Below are 19,072 nucleotides of genomic sequence, written 5' to 3' on the forward strand. Positions count from 1 at the left end.
GGGCCTCATCTACATAGATCCTGAAAACTGCCAGGGTTGGTGATTCTACCATTTCCCTGAGCAGCCTGTTCCAATGCCTGACTGCCTTTTTAGTGATGATTTTTTTCCTAATATCCAGTCTAGTTGGTAGGTTTTCTTTTGAAGCTATTTCTGATTACGTTCATGAAGGAGGCACACAAAAGATATGGGTTTGTGCTGTTCTTTTGTTAGAATAAACCTCCGTATGCTCACTCACAGCTAAGGACACCACTAGCAAGGATACGGCTTTAAAGAACTGTTTTCTATAGTACAAGCAACTGCCTGCATGACAGTGCTTTGCTCAGGTAAGCTGGAGGTCCAGTGCCGAAGCAAAGGGTGGCATTACTGAGACAGGGGCATGTAGATACCAGGAAGCAAGACTGTGAAATTCCTGCTGAGGGAAGCTGAAAAGGCACAATTAAAGTCACCCATCATCCCAAAGGTCAGGATTTTTTTGAAAGGTGGCTTTAAAAACCCTAAATCTTGGTTGCGCTTTTGTCACCTGAGTTAGTAGGTTGTGCTGAACACCGACTGCTGCGGGGTCGGCGGCCCCCATACAACCCCGCGTGGCTTCCCGTGACCCCAAACGGCAGCTCCTATCCTACTAAGCTACGAAATCGGCAAGGTGGAATACCTACAAAGAACAGATTAAGAACACTCTCCCGCACCGCATGCTAGTGGTACGCCGTTCTCAGATCTGCCTGCACCTTTCTACATGTTTGTATAAAGGCAACGTGGAAGTCCCTAGGCAGCACCCCGTGCCTGCTCACGCTTTGCGGCCAACCAAGCGACTCAGCGACCCGTCCCGCCACGGCCTGTCCTCCCCGGTAGAGCCCCCACAGCCACTCAGGGAGTCCCCCCAAGTGGGAGGCCCCGCTGAGCGCTGTTGCCTCTGCCAACAGAGCACCGACCTGCGGCGGCCCCGAGGGCCCTCCTGGTGCAGAACGCTCGGCGCCATAGCACGGCGGCGGCCATGCTGCCGAAGGAGGAAGCGAGCTGCGGCGTGGGGCAGGTCCGCGAGGGCCCCGCCTCCGGCAGATCGGGTGCAAGATGGCGGTGGTGCTCGCAGGCGGGTCGCGGCGGGTGGTGCGGGAGGCGGTGCGGCGCTCCGCCGTTCACCCGCCCGCCTCCGGCTGCTGGGGCTCGGCGCCTGGAGGTACCGCGGGCTGCGCAGCGGCGACGGACGGCGGGGTGCGCAGCCGGGGCACTGAGCTGCCAGCGGGCTGTGGCTCTGGCCCGGGTACTACAACTCCCAGCAGGGTCGGCGTTTGTCGTAACCTTGTGCCTGACGGGAGTTGTAGTTCCGGCGGGGATGCCCCGCAGCGCTGGGTACGGAGCGAAAGGGAGCTCTGAGGGGCTCCCGATGGGCCTTAGAGCGGGCGCGTGGCTGCTGTGGTGTACCGGGCTGGTGCGGCAGCGTTGTCCGCGGGGCAGCGTTACTCGGTTTATCCTGTCTTTGCCGTTGGCTACGCAGGAGTCACCAAAACCCAATAAGCATCTAGGTTCATGAATGCGGTTTTGTTCTGGGAGAGCAACATTACCCAGGCGCGCCTGCTGGCTGTCACCGCCGTGACTAGGCTTCAGAGGCCTTCCAAGGTGTTCCCTCGGCATGGGGAAAGGACCTGTCAGAAGGCTCCAGCATAGGCCGCGTCTGGGTCTCTGGATTGCTGTACCAACAGCTGTCTGTGGAGGGTTTGCTTAGTTTACAGGTCTGTTAGACGCCTCAGAAACGTGAAGATGCCCGCTGCGTGGTGGTCTGCCCACCACTTTTCACTGGCGTTCCTTTTAGAGAGTCACAGTGTGTCAGAAATAAAGCAGGTTGGTCAGTTAATTTCTCTGGGATGGCCTGCGCTGCCTTGTGTGCGCCAGCCATCATACTGATCTCCCTCTTTTTTTGCTCAGCAGCCCTCTTTGCACTAGTTTCTTTCTATAACACTGTAAAGTGTGTATTTAAGAAAGCAGTAGAATAGAGCAAATTAATTTCAAGAAGGGTAAAAGTCTGCTGTTCAAAGCTCTCTCATCACACCTGTGACTGCTGAGTGTCCATGCAGTGTGGTATGTTCATGCAGTGGGGTGTGTTGTGTACCAGCCCAGGCACTGGCATGATTCCCGCATCAGCTTTGGAGAGGCCCAGGTCAGGGGTGGTGTTAGACCAGCTGAGTGGGTCTTTGGGAAGTGATGGCAGTATAATCCATGCCAGTTTCATGCTGGATAAAGTGTATTTGCTTACCCATTGAAACTGTTTCCATTAAATTTAATGGCTAAAGATGCCACTTAATGGAGGGGCGGTTTCAGATTTTATGAAATGTATCATTAGCATGCTTAGCTTGCATAGAAAACAAGTGTTTTTATTTTGCTAGGGAAACACAGAAGGAGGAGAAATAACCTAGCTCAGGATAATACTTGCTCTTGTCCCTTCATGATTAGAATAATTCTTTAAGAAGCCAAAAACTTAAAAAGATTAGATTGTGACAACATAAACTATTACAGTGACTCTGTGTTACAAAATCACTGGTTGCAAACAAAAATTTACTGGAGGGCTTTTTTTGTTTCAGAAAAAAAAAATCGCAAATAGTATTTGCATGACACTTCCGTTAAAGGAGCTTACAACACAGCACAGTTGAGGTCAGCACCCAAAGCTAATTTTGAGATTCTAGGTTCAGTGACTGTCTTCTCTGATACCTGTACTGCACTACAATTTTACTAAGTCTCTTGAGTGTTAATACAATCCAAATAGTAAGCTTTATGTTTTTTTCCTTTTGTCTTTCTACTGCATTTGGACCTTCTAGAACAATACATTCTACAACAGGGGGGAACAGCAGATGTGAGGAGCCTGTGCCACTAGTGCATTGTGGTGAACAAAGAGAAGACATATCATTGTAAAAATATGAAAGGGGTGACATACCTTATGCTTGTGCAGAATTCTCGTGTATCTTAGCTTCGTGGAGAGAAGTGTCTCTACTTTTTCTTTTGCACATCTAGTAAATACATACTTCTTCATCCTTGTAGACATTAACTTTGTGAAGCTGAAACATAGTGCTCAGACACTTTTGTCGGTCACATGAGCAATTGCAATTTTTGCAGTCTTTTTCTTAGTGTCATGGTGGCCCTGTTTTGGCATCACACAGTAATTAAGGACACTAATAAATACAAAGTTCAGTAGTATTAAAACAGACAGTGTGACATAAAACTCTACCTTCATCTTTTTTTCTAGTGGTGGGAAAGAGGTATCTGCTAACGGAAGATGATATCAAGTTACAAGAATTTCAGCAGATGAAAGTGGTAATTAGAAATGAAGTTCATGGCAATAAAGGTATTAATATTTATTTCGTAATCACCATTCTAAGTTTTGGAATAAGTCTAGGAAATAAGACAGTCACAGTTATGTGATATGAGCTGACCACATGTAAAACAGCAACTTAATCTTGCAAATTTTTTGTTGCTAAAATTATTGGAAGATCTGCAGCTTTGTAGTGTGAAACAGTATTAGTTATGGTGTGCTGGAAAATGTAGAGAAGTTTTCAAGCATGCAGACTTTCGCGTAAGAAGTGTTTGTGCCCTTGCTTTTAATAGAAAATACTGTTTCAGTCTACAAATCTTGCTTCAAATATGGTATCAGAGAAAGTTAATACAAAACCTAATAGCTGCTTAACTATCCAGAGAATGCCTATGGCAGTAATTCTCTTTTAATCTACTCTGTAAATTTAATTAGCTTATTCTTTTAGATTTGTTTCTATTTACCTAATGTAAGTTCTCAATTGTACACCCAATTCTAGGTGATATATACATACTTAGAATATGCAAAAGAAATTTAGGCTTTCCAAACTTACGAAGGAGCAAGATCAGTGGATCTTACCTGATAGCAATTTTTTCAAGCTGCTTAAAAAATAAACAAATTCCTTTCTTTAAGGAACATAAATATAAACATAAATCTGTCCTTAATATTCAAGAAAGATTTGGCAAAACTCCACTTCCTGCACCTGTTTAATCATGTGCAGGTGTTCTAGTGATTCAGATTGACAATTGTTCCAAAGGATGTAGTTAATTTTGGTTTTTATATGTATGTCAAGGAGGAGACAAATAATCAAATTTTGTTTTGTGTAAACCAGTCTTCTGGGACAGAGTAGGAGGTAAACTCAACAGGACAGTTTTTCTATATTAAATGAAAGTAGAGTTTAAATCAGGCAGTGGCAAATCATAATATTGCTATATTATGCTGTGATGATGACATATTCACATGGGGGGATTATTCATCCTGCCCTTCAGGGAGGATGAATGTGATAATTCAAATGTATTGAATATTATGATTGAATATAACAAATTTATTGCTATGGGTTAATCACTCTTGCTAAAACAGGTTTATAGAAGCCAAATATTTGACTTTAGAGGTCACAGTAGATCTTTTTGTTTTGTACAAATAGAAGCTTCCATGGACTAATTAAAACAATGTATAAGCACCTATATGTGTGTGTGCATGGCTTCTGTACTCTGTTTAGTCTAATACTTGAAAGCTGAAAAGAAGTAATTAGGGTTATTATTAAACTTGCTATAGAAGCAGAAACAATATGTATATAGAAATTACACAGTATATAATAGCTATTAGTTATTATAATGCAACTATTAACTGTAATAGTTATTCTATTAACTACAGCAGTTAAACGGTCACCTACTGTAATACAAAGACAGTTGAAATCCCAGGTATTTTTTGAATTTCTATGCATCTTTGAATACATTACAACTATTATGTGCATACATCTATATACATTCTTCTGACTTCACAGGATTCAGCTCTGCATTTCAGCTTGAGTAAGGACTCATATTTGCATGTAGCTAAGGACTTGCATTTGCATGTAGCAACAGATATGTATCCAGTAGCTGAATAAGTTGTTCTCTGGGGTGCTTACTTTATGCCTCTTGTGTAGGTTTTTAGCTTGGGAACAGCACTGACCCAGCAACTGTTACCAAAAAATTCACTTCCCTGGTCAAGATGGGGTAGCACCCTTAGAGGAATGGGGCTGCCAGGTGGTGCATGTGATTTTAGTCTTGGGTGTGTCTGAATCAGAGGCTTGAGATTACCAAATGAAGGACTCATCTTTGTGCTTGCTTTGTCATAGGAAAACGTGCTGGATAGAGAAACGTCTTTGGGAGTGTTGGGAAAAGGGCAACAACTCTTAAGGTTATGGTTATATATAGAAATACATAGATTATGTATAAGGTTCTTTGTGTTTGCATCAACCATGAAGGAATTTACGTTTTCTGCACAAGCAGTGTTGAGTAGGCATTCCTATGGTCATTTGGAGGCTGAATGGGATTGGTTTTGTTTGTTTGCTTGCTTTTTTAAAAAAGAACATAAGGCAGAAAAAGTCACAAAAGGTACTTCCTCTTTAAATTTTTTTTGTAGTACATAACATACACAATGCAGTTAAGTTCACAGTAAGCATCCTCTTGTTTTTCCAAGTCTGACATGACTTCATTTGGGACACCTAGGCATGAAGTTTCATGCATTTTTGTTGGTGAAAAAAAACCCAAGCTTTCTGCCTCTTTAAATCTTCATGTTTCAGGTATCAAGTATGCAATGCAGGTAAAGGAATTGTCTATAGACTATTGCTATAATGTGTTTTATTTTCAGATCCGTATTTTAAAAGTATTAAAGAAAAATTAAAGAAAAATGAAATAATTCTCAAAACTGAATTAAAAAACTTGCTGCATTTATGTCAGACTTCATCTGATGTGGAACTAGCCAGAGAAGTTATTTACAGGTATTTTTAACAATCCAGGTAACACTCTTTTCTGTCTTTATTTTTTTGCTTTTATTAGATCATCTCAGGTTATGTCTCTAGTTGAAGGCTTACCCTTATTCAGTGGCCATATACATAGTTAATCCCCTAAACTAAGGCTGTATTTTATTTTGTTTTGGATCTTCCAACCCTTCAAGCTATAAGAGCAAAGTAAGTGCTTTCCTATTGTATGCAGAATGAACAGTGCCACATAGAAGCATCATAGAATCACAGAATAGCTAGGTTTGGAAAGGACCTTAAGATCATCTAGTTCCACCCCCCCTGCCATGGGCAAGGACACCACACACTAAACCATGTTACCTAAGGCTCTGTCCAGCCTGGCCTTGAACACTGCCAGGTGTAATGGTGTGTTCAGTGGCGTTTTCCAGCCAAGCCATCCCTTGTTATGAACTGGTCTGGATGCAGTAGTGGCAGGTTTTGTGAATTAAAGCCTTCCCAACAATTGCAGTGTAGGAGTTACAAAGAAAAAGATGAAACACTTTATTTTTATCATTTTAATTGGGGTTCTCTTAATGTAGGAGAGAAAAAGTTATTTGAACAGGTACTGCTGCTAAAATGGAATGCTGCCACTTCCTGTGCTATTGCTGTAGGGATAGAGGGTAAAGTAGCTGGAAGTTTTATGGCAGAAACCCATTCTGCTATTAATGCAATGCAGGTTACTTGACCAAAACAGTATTTTTTCCATAAAATTAATCTTCTGTTATCTAAATGTTGCTGGCTGGTGCAGATAGAGAAGTGTGTTTGTCACTGCACATATGGATCTTGCTGTCTATTTAAACCTGTTTTCCCTTCACAAATTCCATGCCCTGTGCGATTAACTTTTTTTAATCTTTCCAATAGGTACCATGAGCAGAATGGAATCACATCCTTACATAATTTTAAATTTGGGCCACTCTTTATGAGGCTATGTTATGAGCTAGATCTTGAACGACCTGCAGTAGAACTTATCAAAGATCAGGTAATTCGTATATATATTTAGAAAATTAGTCTTATGTGAGTAATTCATGTACTACATGAGCCCTGCATGAGCTTATAGACTTGAAGTATATGTGTTGCATTAGTAAGGATGTCTATGATATTAATGCGAGGATGCAAATTACATGGGGTTTACCTTAAAAATAGCAAGACAGTAATTAAAAGAAAACTAAATGCTAGTTTGACTGATAACGTTATTATACTTCTGCATAATTGCATCATAAGTATTGATTAAAAATTTCTCAAATACAGCTGATACATGCTTTCCTGCATCCTGTGATGCATTAGATTGTTCTTGGAAATGAACACTTCTGAGCTTTTACACAGTAGTCCTCTGACATCCCTTGGGTTGTTTGCACCAGCGTATGTATCTCATTATTTTGTATTTCAAACTCCCTCTGAACCCTGCAGTGGTGATGTAGTATCAGCTCAGGAAATTGGCCATTTTAAATGTTGAGGAAACTTAAAGGCTTGTTTCTGAACATCTGTAAAACGCTGTGTATGCTATCATGACAAGACAGGAGTCACACCCATTGTATAATAAATATAAAAGGTTCTGTGCAATAATGTTGTGTCTTCAAAAATCTCTGGCAGCCAGAGGAAAGTCACCTCTACAATGTTAATCCATTAAGGCATGAGATTTATCTAGCCAGAAGTGGGAGAAGTCTCACTTGTGCTGCTATTGTTAAATTAGGCAGATGTAAAAGTATGTGTGGGTTTTGTTTCTTTTTTTTTTTTTTCTTAAGATCTATTTCATTGAGACAGGTCGTGCAGTACTTAGTAACTAATGGAGAGTAAGCTAGAGAACCACTTCTTCAGACTGCTGCAGAAATTTAGACTTGACACCTCTGACATTTTATATGGCTGTTTCCAACACACAGTGTCGTTGAAGCAGAATGTAAAACGTACTTGCTCTTTCTTCTGCTATTCTGTTCTCAAGCCGTTGTGCTGATCTGTTCATCATTTGATACTGTGATGAGCAAAAAATTCTTTTGGTTTCATGGTGGTGGTACCTTACACTAAAGATACTGTTAATGAGCTGCAAGCTGTGTTTCTGCTGAGATTTTGAAGTTGCCATTTGTCAGTGACTTCTGCTTGTATCAATTTACAAGTCACAATCTGTTATTTAAAAAAAATGGTAGTGGGGAATCTCTGGGAAATTTCTGCTTAAGTTTAGAGAGCTTTTGACTATACTTAATTGCTGGTATTTTAGAGGTGACTTGACAGAGGGACAGTCAGGGAACCCAGAATGTTAAATGTAGAATTTAGGAAGATGGGACTATTCCAGTAGGAAGACCTGCAAGATGCTGTGCACAGTAAGAGTGCTCACTCTTCTAACTTTCTTTACGCTTGCTGTGTCTGTTCTCCAGAATTTGCATGGTTTTTTCTCGGAGAGTACATCATTCCATATTTTGATGACAATGTTATTTAAAAAGGGCCATTTTGAAAGTAAGTACTCCTTTTGCTAAGGCAAATGCATTTTGAGAGAATGCTTCTCATTGTAAGTGTGTGTGTATAAATACATGTACATTTTAATGAATATTACTCATTAACCACTGGTTTATGGTTTCAAAGGCCAAACATCCTGTATATAAGTGTGGATGTGGATGAGCAGCACTGTAGGGTGTACTAAAAATGGAAGACTCTGTTTGTCATGCATTTCTACTGGTATTCTTACCATTCATAGTTGCACAGAACTGTAGTTGTCCAGGGGGGATTGTTTCCTAACCCCTTTTTTCTGAAGGCTTAATTTCTCTTTGGTTTGTAATTTCCAGAGCTTTTTGTTTTCTCTATTCGAAGTTTGGTTTATGCAGTTTTTTGAACAGTAAGCTCTTCCACAACCTTTTTTGGAAGTTTTGCATTTGTGTCAGAGCAGGGAAGAGTACCCTTTTTCCCTTGGATAACAAAACCAGGCTGCAGTCTTTTCTTTGTCCTACTAGTGTACCCATCCAGAGTAGCTACTCCAGTACTTTAAGTCAAGGGTTTCAAATCATTTTGGTCCTTTTTGAGGATAATGGTGAATCATCTGACCTGACTGAAAAGACATTCCATGACAAAATCTTAAATTGAGTGTGGAGTAAGCTTTTCAAGCAAATCCCTTTATTTGAAATGTGTTGAACACACAGCGCTAACTCTCTTGATGTTTGGCAAATCTGAGTCCAGAAGTCAAGACTGTAAAAACAACTGGATCAGAGCCTCAATGCAGTGTGGTGGTGTAATGTGTGTTACTGAGGAACTGTTAGTTTCCAAAAAATGATGGAAGCTTTGTTTATGTGTTTAAAAGGCTGACTTTCTGGGCAGCTGGGAAGAATAAAAGCAGCTTTGTCAAGTGTCTAGAATTTATTTTTAGATTTGTATGAAAATAATAGAAAGTAAGGCCAGATGCTAATGTAGATTGAAAATCTTCTTGCTGGCAAGAAACATTTGCATCCAACTGACTCTAAATTAAACTTTTTTAAATGTTTGGTTTTGTGTTTGTTTGGTTTTTTTTAAAGAACAGATTTCAATTACATTCCTATTTTGAAATATACCTACTAAGATTATTCCGTGCTGATTTAATTTATTTTTTTTCCCTGTTACAAAATATACAGCCTTAAATTTGTGAAGTGAATAACACTAATGTATTTTTGATAGGTGCTTTGGAAGTTCTGGTTGAAATGAAAAAACAAAGTATACCTTTCAGCAAAGAAACCTATCTAATTGCATTTGCAATATGCTACAAACTGGTGAGTATTTTCAATTTACATATGAAAAAAGGATTTGAAATGCCTTCTCTATGTCTTCCTTTTCTATGAAATTTAAAATTTCCCAGTCATTATTTCTTATCTAGCACAAATATTTTAGGCATATTTAAGTCCTAAATTGCTTATTTGAGTACACATGAGTTTCCCATGCAAACTAATGTTACAAAGCAAATCTCTAAAAACATATGTGAACATATGCTGAAGAGCAAATTTGATACACTGTGATAGTACTCTTTCTCTTGGATCCTGTGTACCTCTTCAGACTGTGCTTTGTGCTTGAGCCTCAATGTTGGTTTTACAGTCTGGCTTCCTTAAGAAACAAGGTGTATATATGACATATTCTGTCAGACATCTCCCATACATTTTCCCCTTCCCCTCCAAGTAAACTTGAACCATTTCTGTAATTGCACCCAAACTTGACAAGGACTGTAGTTCTCAAAGGTAATCTGTTCCTGCATGCCTGATGGAAGTGGGCAGCTGAGTAAAGAAACCCAAATGAATGCCTTCAGTGAGAGATAGGCAGCCTCTTGACCTTAACTGTATTTTTAGCTCAGAGAAAAAGAGCACGAACACAGTAAGAAACTAGGCTACCTAGGTTCTACAAGTGTTTCCTTGTAACTGTTTCCCTTTTGTAGCAAAGTGAGATCCCCAGAGTTTTTTAAATGTTGATACTTCCAGATTTGAATCAGTTCTGCAATTTTAAATGCTAAGTTAGGCCTTTCCCAAACTCAGTAGGTAAGTATTCTTTAATTTCCCCATGTTTTCAGTATGAAAGACACTAGCTGAGGAAAAATTATATCACTCAACTAAACTTTCTCAGGTTTCTCAACTAACCATACAACGAAACTGGGTGCATGTGTGATAAAAAGGAGTTGGCTTCAAATGGTAGCTCAGTAGTAATATATATGGTGCTTTTGAAGTTCTCAGTCCTAATGAATCAGGGCTGCCTTTAGGTCAGGAATAGCCATGTGGCTTCGGTGTTCGGAGAGTGAGGCAGTAGACTGAGCTGACAAAGAGCTGCAAAAGATGTCTGCTGTTAAAAAAAACCTAGAGACTGATTATTACAGTCAGTTTAGGGTTGTTACCAGTTCTATGTAGAAGGTGCCTTTTTTACAAAGTTATGAATATACAAAGACTCTTGACACTATGCTACAACCCAAGTTTATAAGCTGGTGTTTACTACTAACATCTACTGAGGCAATATTTACACTTCAGGGTTGCTCCTTGATAAAACACTGCCCGTATAGGTAAAGGCTTTCAGAGAAACTTACTGTGTTTCTCTGAGGTATCCTTTACTCAGTCTTTGGTAGTTTCTTCCTTAAAATCTTTACATAGTTCTTTTCACAGCCTGCTGTCCGAACTCTTGGATCTATGGCATGTGCAACAGGAAGAGGTTCCCAAGACTTTGTTTTCTACTACTTCTGGCCCTACCTGTGTTTCCAGTAGAGAATCTGACCCATCATTAGCTGTTTAGTGAATTGATAAAAATAGAGGGGAAATAATTCTCAACTGTCACCCAGTTGTTTTAAAAGCCACAATAAATATGTGGTGTTTGAGGGCTGGGGTTGGTTTTTGTTTTGTTTTTGATTTTTTGATGGGTTTGGGTTTTTGGGGTTTGGTGTTTTTTGGTTGGTTTTTTTTTTTTTGTTTTTTTAATGAAGATAAAATACTATAAATAAGGGAATAAGCTGTAGTAACCCTTTATGCACTAAAGAGGATTAGGTGAGGCTTTTTGAAAAACTTAATCTATTGATCCAGTAGGTGGGAAACCATGAAGCTCAAAGGTTTTTTTTGGTCATGTTGCAACATAAAAAACTTCATAAAAAATCTTGAAGGGAAATATCTTCAAGATACGCTACTTGAATACTGAAAATAATGGTATCTTACAGTATACTGACTTCTGATTGCCTTCTCAAATGTGATTGCAATTGTCTACAGTCCTTTCATATCACAAGAATAGCAAATGCCACTTAGGTTTGAAATTTCAATGCAGGACAACCTGGAATCTTGCAAAATCTGTGAGAAACTGCTTGAAGAAGCACAGCTAAAAGGTGACGCATTACCACTGCGAGCATACTGCTTTGCTGTGGCAACTGCTCTGAAGCAGGTACAGTACCTTTTGTTCTGATTTGTGCCTGAATCCCTCTAGTTTTATTTCTTAAGACAGTCAGTGAAAGGAAGCTAACATGGAGGAAGCAAAACTGAGATATGTAATAACTTCTAGAATTTTTAGGCCCCTTTAAGATTATAGAGAATTCCCACATAAAGTGAATGTAGAAATTCTCTAATCTAAACTGACATCCTGAGTGGAATGCACAGATATTTGGTGCTAGTGACAATGCCAGTAAGGAGAGTTCAGCCAGCAGGTCAGATGTCACCAGGGATCCAGTCCTTCAGATACTGCTATTTAGTGATGGTTTCCTCTAAATGTAATTAAAATGATAATTTAAAGTATGTGTACAATCGTCTTTTAAAAATATGTATCTTGGGAGGCAAACTCAAAGGCTATGACATGTATTGTCCTACTGCCTGGGAGATGGCTTGCCTTTCTCCACATTTCTTCAGGGGGAGGTTTTGATATACCTCACGTGCCTGAGAGGCTCTGAGGCAGTACAGGGTTGAAGACCGAGCCAGAAAATAACAATTAGGAAATTGTAAAGTCTAGTATTTCACCTACAGTTAATTTGTGTATACCGCTTGAAGAAAATTCTGAACTTTCTCTGTTTCACGTCTGAACAGAGGCGCTGTAAGAGCTAGTGATTTGTTGTTGTTAATGGATTTGACTGGATGAAGTAAAATTGTTATAATTTTCTTATGCACTCTGTGGTCTTTTTTGCACTGCCTCTGTGACCAGAGATACTGAACAATAGCATCATCTAATGATTTTTTTGATGTGCATGGTGAAATGACAGGGCATGTCACTGGCATTGAGGTTTAAAAACAAAATATCTGTCTCTGCCACAACATGAAATATCCTTCATGATGTTGCCTTATATAAAAATCAGTTCTTGTTTTGCAAACAGAATAATGCTCCATGTTCCTTAAGCTGCATGATCTTTGATATTACGTCTTGCTGTAAGATATTTCTTGATCCCAAGTAACAATGTATAGTTTAGTAAATGTCAGTGTAACTTTTACTGTCTATACAAATCAGTTGATGGCACAGACACAGTACTGGAAATGTGTATGTCCAAAAGGTTAAAAGTGCTGGGCAGGATAAATACTGACATTAGCATATACTGCAATTCATTTAAGTACTCTGGCTTGTGCCAAATTGGGCACGTGTGTAGATCTTTTATCTTTTAGGTGCTCTCATGTTCACTGTTGGTTACATGCTTCTTTCCCTGGCTGGTCTGGCACAGGGAGTACTGTCAGTACTGTGCTAAAGAGCCAGATGACATGGGAACTCCAGCGTGGAGTGTTCCTTTCACAGGCTGGATGCTGTTTGGAATCTGTGGATCTTGGTGACCCATGGATTGGTGAAGGGATTCTAGATGCTGGTTTGTGATTCACTGAAAAGTTGTGAAAGACTGTTGTTCTTCTTAAACTTTTCTTGTCAAAGTGTGTCCCACATGTTTAACCATATTTTTTTTATTTTTTATAATTACTTCCTAGAATGATGTTTCACAAGCCAAATTTTATTGTTCCCGGATATTGAAAAGAGAGAGCAGACTATACAATAATCTTAAAGTAAGTATCTTTGATTTGTATTAGGATCTTGCTGAGAATTATGCTGTCCTGGACAAAATACTCCCTTGTGCAGAGTAACAGAAGTCCAGCTTCTTAGTAGTACAGTCATGTACCAGTAATGTTGCTCAGCTTGGTTTTGAGCAAACAAACAATTTCTGTCAGTTGTACTGACAAAATTATCAATGCTTTCTGAATTGTTAACACCCTGCCACCATTTTTTTAAATCGCTTCCCACCGTAGATGAGAATGAAAAGTAGACCAGTCCAATGTCTGTGAGTATGGGCTGTGAACAATTTCTAATTATGACATTGTGACTTTTTGCTTTCTTGCTACAAGAGATTAAAAAAAAACACAGTTCCAAATAAATGCCTTCCTTAGCTGTGTTCTGCCCACTTCAGGCCTCCTACAGCCCTTTGAACCTTAACTTCATATGCACAGAACTCTTTTTCACTTTAAATGCATGGTCTAAAACCTGAGGGAAAGTCTCCTGCATGTGCCCTGTAAGTAACTTCTCTAAGCTGTGGGAAAAAAACCACCTCAGTTTACACAAGAACAGCTAATGCAGCTCTGCCAGAGGAGCTTTGTCTCCAGACTCACCCTTTCCAGGTCCTAGCTGCAAAAAAGACCCCCTAAACCTCTGTGGAAATCAGTCATTCCTTTGGCTTTCTTCATGATTAATGGATTTTTATCAGTGCAATGTCTAGAAATGTATTTTTTCCTGCATTGCTTCATGTCTTCCTCAAACACGTTTGTTTCTTTAAATTTGCATTCTGATGATAAGTACTATTTGTGTGATTTCATTTTATTTTTAAGGTTCTTGTCCAGCTCAGATCTGGTTTGCTAGAAGAAGTAATAAGGACATTAGAGGCAGCAGTGAAAGTTCATACTCCTCCCTTTGTGAAAAAAATTGAGTTTTCTGAGCAGGTGGTAAGTGTACAGTAATGAGAGGAGGTCCATGGTGCTTGACTAGGCCATGATGATGGTGGGTCAGTTACAGAACTTTAGGTGCCTGAGTTCACCCTACTGAAGTTGTTTGGAATCTGATGCAGTCAGATGGCAAGGCTGCTGGCTGGCTTTCTGTACTGTTGGATAAAGCACTTAGCTGCCCACTTCCCTTTATTGTAGATCTTGCTCTTAGGAGCTCAGATTTCATCTGAATGCAGATGAAGCGTTCCCTAGTGGCATTAAGTAATTTAATCCTTTGCCTTCTGTGCTGTTTTCATTTGATGTAAAAATGAGAATAAGGTTCTGATGACAGCAATATTGTTAGGTTGGTAATATTTGCAAAAACCTGTGATGCTACACAGGGAAATGTGATATCGGAAGTAATAACTTTTGCTATTTTACTGTATTTTACTATTCAAAAAAAGCTTTTACGATATTGATCACCAAGAAGACCTCCTTCAGAGTACATATGTACCCCTGTCGGCTTGGAAGCATTGCTGCAGCTTTTCCTGAAACTTGTCTATGGAATAAGATATTTTTAAGACTATGTTAATAATTAAATACTTAGCCTTTTACTGCCGCCTATTAAACAAAATTAATAACTGATACATAAAATAACAAATACTAAAAAGAAGTAGGACACATCTTTCAAAACCCAGCCCATGTATGTTAACTGGTGTGTTGAAACTAAATTTTTTTAAGCAGCATTTCGTTTTGTAAATTCACTGCAATAGATGTTGCATTTGTCAGTGCTGTATTTTGCTCTTGTTAGGCAAATTTCAAACAGTTCCTAAGAAGGCTAAGCATTAGTTCTAATCCATTCCTTCCACAAAAAGTTATTGATAAATAAGAATTTCTAAGAGATACTTAACACTTGAGCTCAGACTGTATATGGCATACAGAACTTCTCAGTGTTCTATAGTCTTACTGTTTTTTTTACTTTTTCTGTACATTTAGTGTGATACATAACAGTAACTAGAATTGTGCTGATCTGGAAAGTAAATTACAGGAAGCAATTAATGTTTCCTGGGTTTGAATAGAAAAAGAATTGTGATAGTCTGTATTAGGAGTGAAAACTGGACTGTATATTTTGAGGAAGCTTTAAATCTAACAAATTCTCTCTAATAGACAGCCAGTGCATTTCCACCATTGTTTGGTGATGTATAATGTGTGGTATTGTATTTGGTGATGCATAAAATCCTCTTCTTACTAGTCACTGTGTTAGCCACATATCTTACATTGGGTGCCTTTTTTGTTTTCTTTGGGTGATTGCTTGCCTTCAGTATGGTGGTTGAGTGAGATCTTCACTTGCTGAACTGTAAGTCTATCATTTTCTCCTCCTTAGCTGGCTGCAGTCAGGGAAAAGATGGAAGAAAATGCCTACCTTTCTGCCAAATTAAGAGATATTCATATGAAACTACAAGCTTCAGGACAGATAACCATGTGCACCCTAGAAGACATGCTTTTCCAGATTCCTAGTTCAAAGAAGATCCCTGCAAAGCTTTTCAGTCAGAAGCTATTGGGCTATCAAGCTGCTAAACCACTTTGGTTGAATCTATTATTGGAATAGTTGAATATATGATGGCACACTGAACTGCTGTTAGCATCTCTTAGAAGCCACATTCAAGTGAAATGTCTTCTCCTCTCCTCCAGAATGAGCAATTGTTTGTTTGTCTGAAACTGCACATCATGTGTAAAATACACATCATGTAGCTTTCACATTTCAATTTTGATGATAAAAACAAGCCATGACAATGTATATTTGTGTGTTGGTCAGAAATGGAGTGATATAATGGTTTGAAGTTTTCCCCCAGGCACTTTAATCAGAATTTTCCTATGCTAAACATCCTGATGGAAATGACCAGAATAATTTGTGTGTCTGACCTGACTTGTGGTTTGTGGGAAGAAAATTCAGTCTTCGTCGGATGTAATGTTCTGACTAAAAGGACAAATGCAGTCCAGATTCTGGATAAAAGAGTACAGAAGTTAACTGTTTATTCAAATTCTGTACATCTCAGGAGAATCAGCCTCAGTTGGAAATTATTCCAGCACTTCCAGTATGGAACCTTAAGTAGCTCCCAATCTTTTCTCGACACATAACTTTGATAAAGGATTTGTGAAGGTTGCTTGCAGTGTGGCAAGGATTAGTTTAAAAAAAAAAAGAAAATGTGTGAACTACGATTGAATTTACTTGGTTGGCTAGTACTATCAGGACAACTGTTTGATGTAAAACTGCATTTTTATTGGCAATAATAGAAGAATAGTTTTATTCATTTAGCATGTTACAAAGCAAATATATAAGGTTTTCCTTTATTGTGTTCCATTATTTGTTCTCTTGACTATTTGCTTTCTTGAGGCTGATTTACTCAAGCTATAATCTGTTTTTAGGAAGCACCGTTTCTTTGTCTTGAGAGAGAAAGGCAATGCCCTTAAATAACTAAAAATAGTAGGAAAAGAAAGCAGGAACCCAAGAAGGGTAGGTTCAAAGAAAAACACACACAAAATTCAGACAATTAAACATGAAAATATTGAAGGTTGCTCTGGAAGTGTTGTAGAAGACTGGTAACATCCTCCGTTAGGAAAAAAGGGAGGTGAAAAGAGTGACTTCTAATATTTATACACATTAATTCAAACAAAGTCTAATTTGTTTCATTCAAGTTGCACAACAGCTTGTTCATCAGGGAAGCTTGGATTTCATATGTGTTTACAGATTTACTTTTTGGTGCATCCAGGTCCCGAGCACACTGGCTCTTGTGCAGAAGATTCTTCAACCATATGCTTAGTTAAGCACACTGAAGTTTGGTTGGCATCTAGTTTCCTAGTGCCCAAGATCAGGAAACCAAACTTTTGCTGGGTTGGAGTGGCTGAAATGTCCTGGGTTGAGTCACTAGAGAGCATTTCTTGGGGATAGCCACAAGGAAAGATATGCACTATATTATTGCAGCCAGTGGTATAGTTATACTTTGCTTATATAGAGTTTTAATCAAGGATGAACCTTGACATTCAAGAGAAGCCAACATTGTGGAATTCAATTAATTATTTGGAGGGAAGGGAGGGGAGCAATATGGAAATAAACAAGGCATATTTCAAAGGGAATTGCTGCCCTTTTTTTTCTAGGTTTCACTGCAAAAGACTTCTGTAGGAAATGCTGCTTGAAATTTATGTGGTATCTTAAATGAGGATCTGAAGGATTGCTGTTTATCATGTTCAAATATTTTTCCTGCAATAAAAGGAAACATGAGTTTAAAGCATGTGCTCGCACTCCAGCAGCTTTTTTAGAACAGTGATCCAGGAGACAGCAGGTGGCGTTTCTTGATCATGCTTTCCTACCGACTCAATTTCCAGGGGTACCTTGCATCTGCGGTGTCCGCTGTGTAAAGGCAGGGTAGAATGAACAGTTTGCCCTATGCCTAACACAAGCAGTCTCAAAATGGAAAATTCAGGCATTAGTTCGCACCCCTGAATAGTTGGTGATAGGTATAGACTGCAAACGTATAGATTTACAGCATTTTATTTGAAACTTACTACATTTGTGAAACAATTCATCTTTGCCAGTGATCATAATGCAGTTTTTGGAGTATTCTGTGGAAATACTGATCAATGACGTACAAGACAGGCTGTTGATGTTACTTCTAATATGCCAATGACAATTATAAAGGCTTACTTTGCTGTACATCTAAAGAGAAAGTTGGGCACTTTTTCCAGCTTGAATTATAAACCAATTTGTTTTTACATTTACGTGGCATCTTTGTTGTGTGCAGTCTTCAGAGGGCTGATACTCCTCTGCTATAGATGCTTCTGCTATTCTCCATGGGTTAATACCTCTTTCATATTCCTTTTGACAAGCATCTTGAGTCTTGGTAAGGAAGGAGCACTTCCTCTGTGCTCCTGTTAATCTTGTGCTTCAGAACAATGAAAATGAAGGTGAAAGGCTTAATCGATGGCTTTCTAAAGAAAAGTTTTTGTGTACTTAATGAACCTTCTACATAAGCTTAAATAATTTTTGAAACAAAGACTTGTTAGAACTCTGCAGCAGTACAGAAAGTAGGGCGTCCTATAGGGTGTAAATGTAGAGCTATTCAACGTTGAGTTTGGTTTTGGGGTTTTCTTTTCCTCAGGGTTGTTTCAAATTGCATCCTTCTAAAAATTTTTATTGCAAAATAACAAAAGACTTGTTTCTTTCTTTGTTTTAAAGCTGCATCTGTTGTGGCAGCTTACATACCCTTGTACTGCCACATACTCATTAGTAAGTTTATTAAAAGTAGACGTTGCTCATACACCACTTTCCTCCTTTCTTTCTTTTCTCCTGCTGCTTATGAACAGTATCTAGAACTCAGCAAGTGTCTGATTGTCTGCTTCCTTTCCAGGATAACTTTTGAAGTCACCTTATTTTCATCTGATTGGTATAGTTAAGCAGCAAGAGGGGCTAGGTAGACTTAAAACTACTACTGATACTAGCTTCATTTTTTGTGATGTGAGATATAATGCTACTTACACATCTGTCTTTGCTCTTGCTATTGAAGATAGGTAGATGAAGACCTTTCAGGAGTTTTTGTTTGTCTTTGCCCTGCACAGTTGCCTAAGCCTCCTAATGATTCCAGCAGCACATGCAGTGGAAACTGGGGTAGTCTGACTTCAGCCCCCCAAGCATAGATGCTGGGTTTTGCGAGTATTGATGCTCTAACTACAAACTCTTTTGTATGCTTGTCAGGTAAGGTCAGCTCCCAAATCCTTTTGTCAAGCAGCAACTCAAAATAAATGCAGGAGCACTGATGCCAGAGGGAAGTTGATTTAGGGACTGTCTGCTCAAAACAGACATATGGGATCAGAACCTGCTGAACCTGAACTTGGTGTCTACATGAAGAGTAAAAGTGGTATGACAGTTACAGGAGGCTTCCTTCT

At 39.1% G+C, this 19,072-nt stretch overlaps 2 protein-coding genes across 5 annotated transcripts in view; one reads left to right on the forward strand and one right to left on the reverse strand.

Moving 5' to 3' along the window:
- Positions 1-1,056, reverse strand: part of MRPS27 (mitochondrial ribosomal protein S27) — a 51,317-nt gene extending 50,261 nt beyond the window's left edge. For both annotated transcript variants that reach the window (XM_061475733.1, XM_061475734.1), the window contains exon 1: positions 930-1,056. In XM_061475733.1, the coding sequence (XP_061331717.1) occupies positions 930-993 (64 nt within the window). In that variant the 5' untranslated portion in view covers positions 994-1,056. The remainder of the gene's footprint in view (positions 1-929) is intronic.
- On the forward strand, positions 1,057-15,929 carry PTCD2 (pentatricopeptide repeat domain 2). 3 transcript variants are annotated; one of them, XM_061475735.1, is made up of 9 exons: positions 1,057-1,174; positions 5,648-5,777; positions 6,657-6,774; positions 8,162-8,240; positions 9,426-9,517; positions 11,529-11,642; positions 13,151-13,225; positions 14,039-14,152; positions 15,516-15,929. In XM_061475735.1, exons 1-9 carry the CDS (start codon positions 1,069-1,071, stop codon positions 15,738-15,740), a joined length of 1,053 nt encoding a protein of 350 aa, XP_061331719.1. In that variant the 5' UTR covers positions 1,057-1,068; the 3' UTR covers positions 15,741-15,929. The 3 variants fall into 3 exon arrangements, with proteins under 3 accessions (XP_061331719.1, XP_061331720.1, XP_061331721.1); XM_061475736.1 differs by lacking the exon at positions 1,057-1,174 and adding an exon at positions 3,056-3,331; XM_061475737.1 differs by lacking the exons at positions 1,057-1,174; positions 5,648-5,777 and adding an exon at positions 5,975-6,415.
- The last annotated feature ends 3,143 nt before the right edge of the window (positions 15,930-19,072 follow it).

The sequence above is a fragment of the Pezoporus flaviventris genome, unplaced genomic scaffold (assembly GCF_033815535.1).
Source record: "Pezoporus flaviventris isolate CSIRO_AGI_PZ_B2104156 unplaced genomic scaffold, CSIRO_AGI_Pfla_v1 ptg000090l, whole genome shotgun sequence".
Lineage (NCBI taxonomy): Eukaryota > Metazoa > Chordata > Aves > Psittaciformes > Psittacidae > Pezoporus > Pezoporus flaviventris.

Coding starts and splice junctions, on each gene's coding strand:
- PTCD2 (XM_061475735.1), top strand. CDS start 1,069: ATGGCGGTGGTGCTCGCAGGCGGGTCGCGGCGGGTGGTGCGGGAGGCG. Junction 6,775..8,161: donor TAGAACTTATCAAAGATCAG/GTAATTCGTATA, acceptor TCTGTTCTCCAG/AATTTGCATGGTTTTTTCTC. Junction 9,518..11,528: donor TTGCAATATGCTACAAACTG/GTGAGTATTTTC, acceptor ATTTCAATGCAG/GACAACCTGGAATCTTGCAA.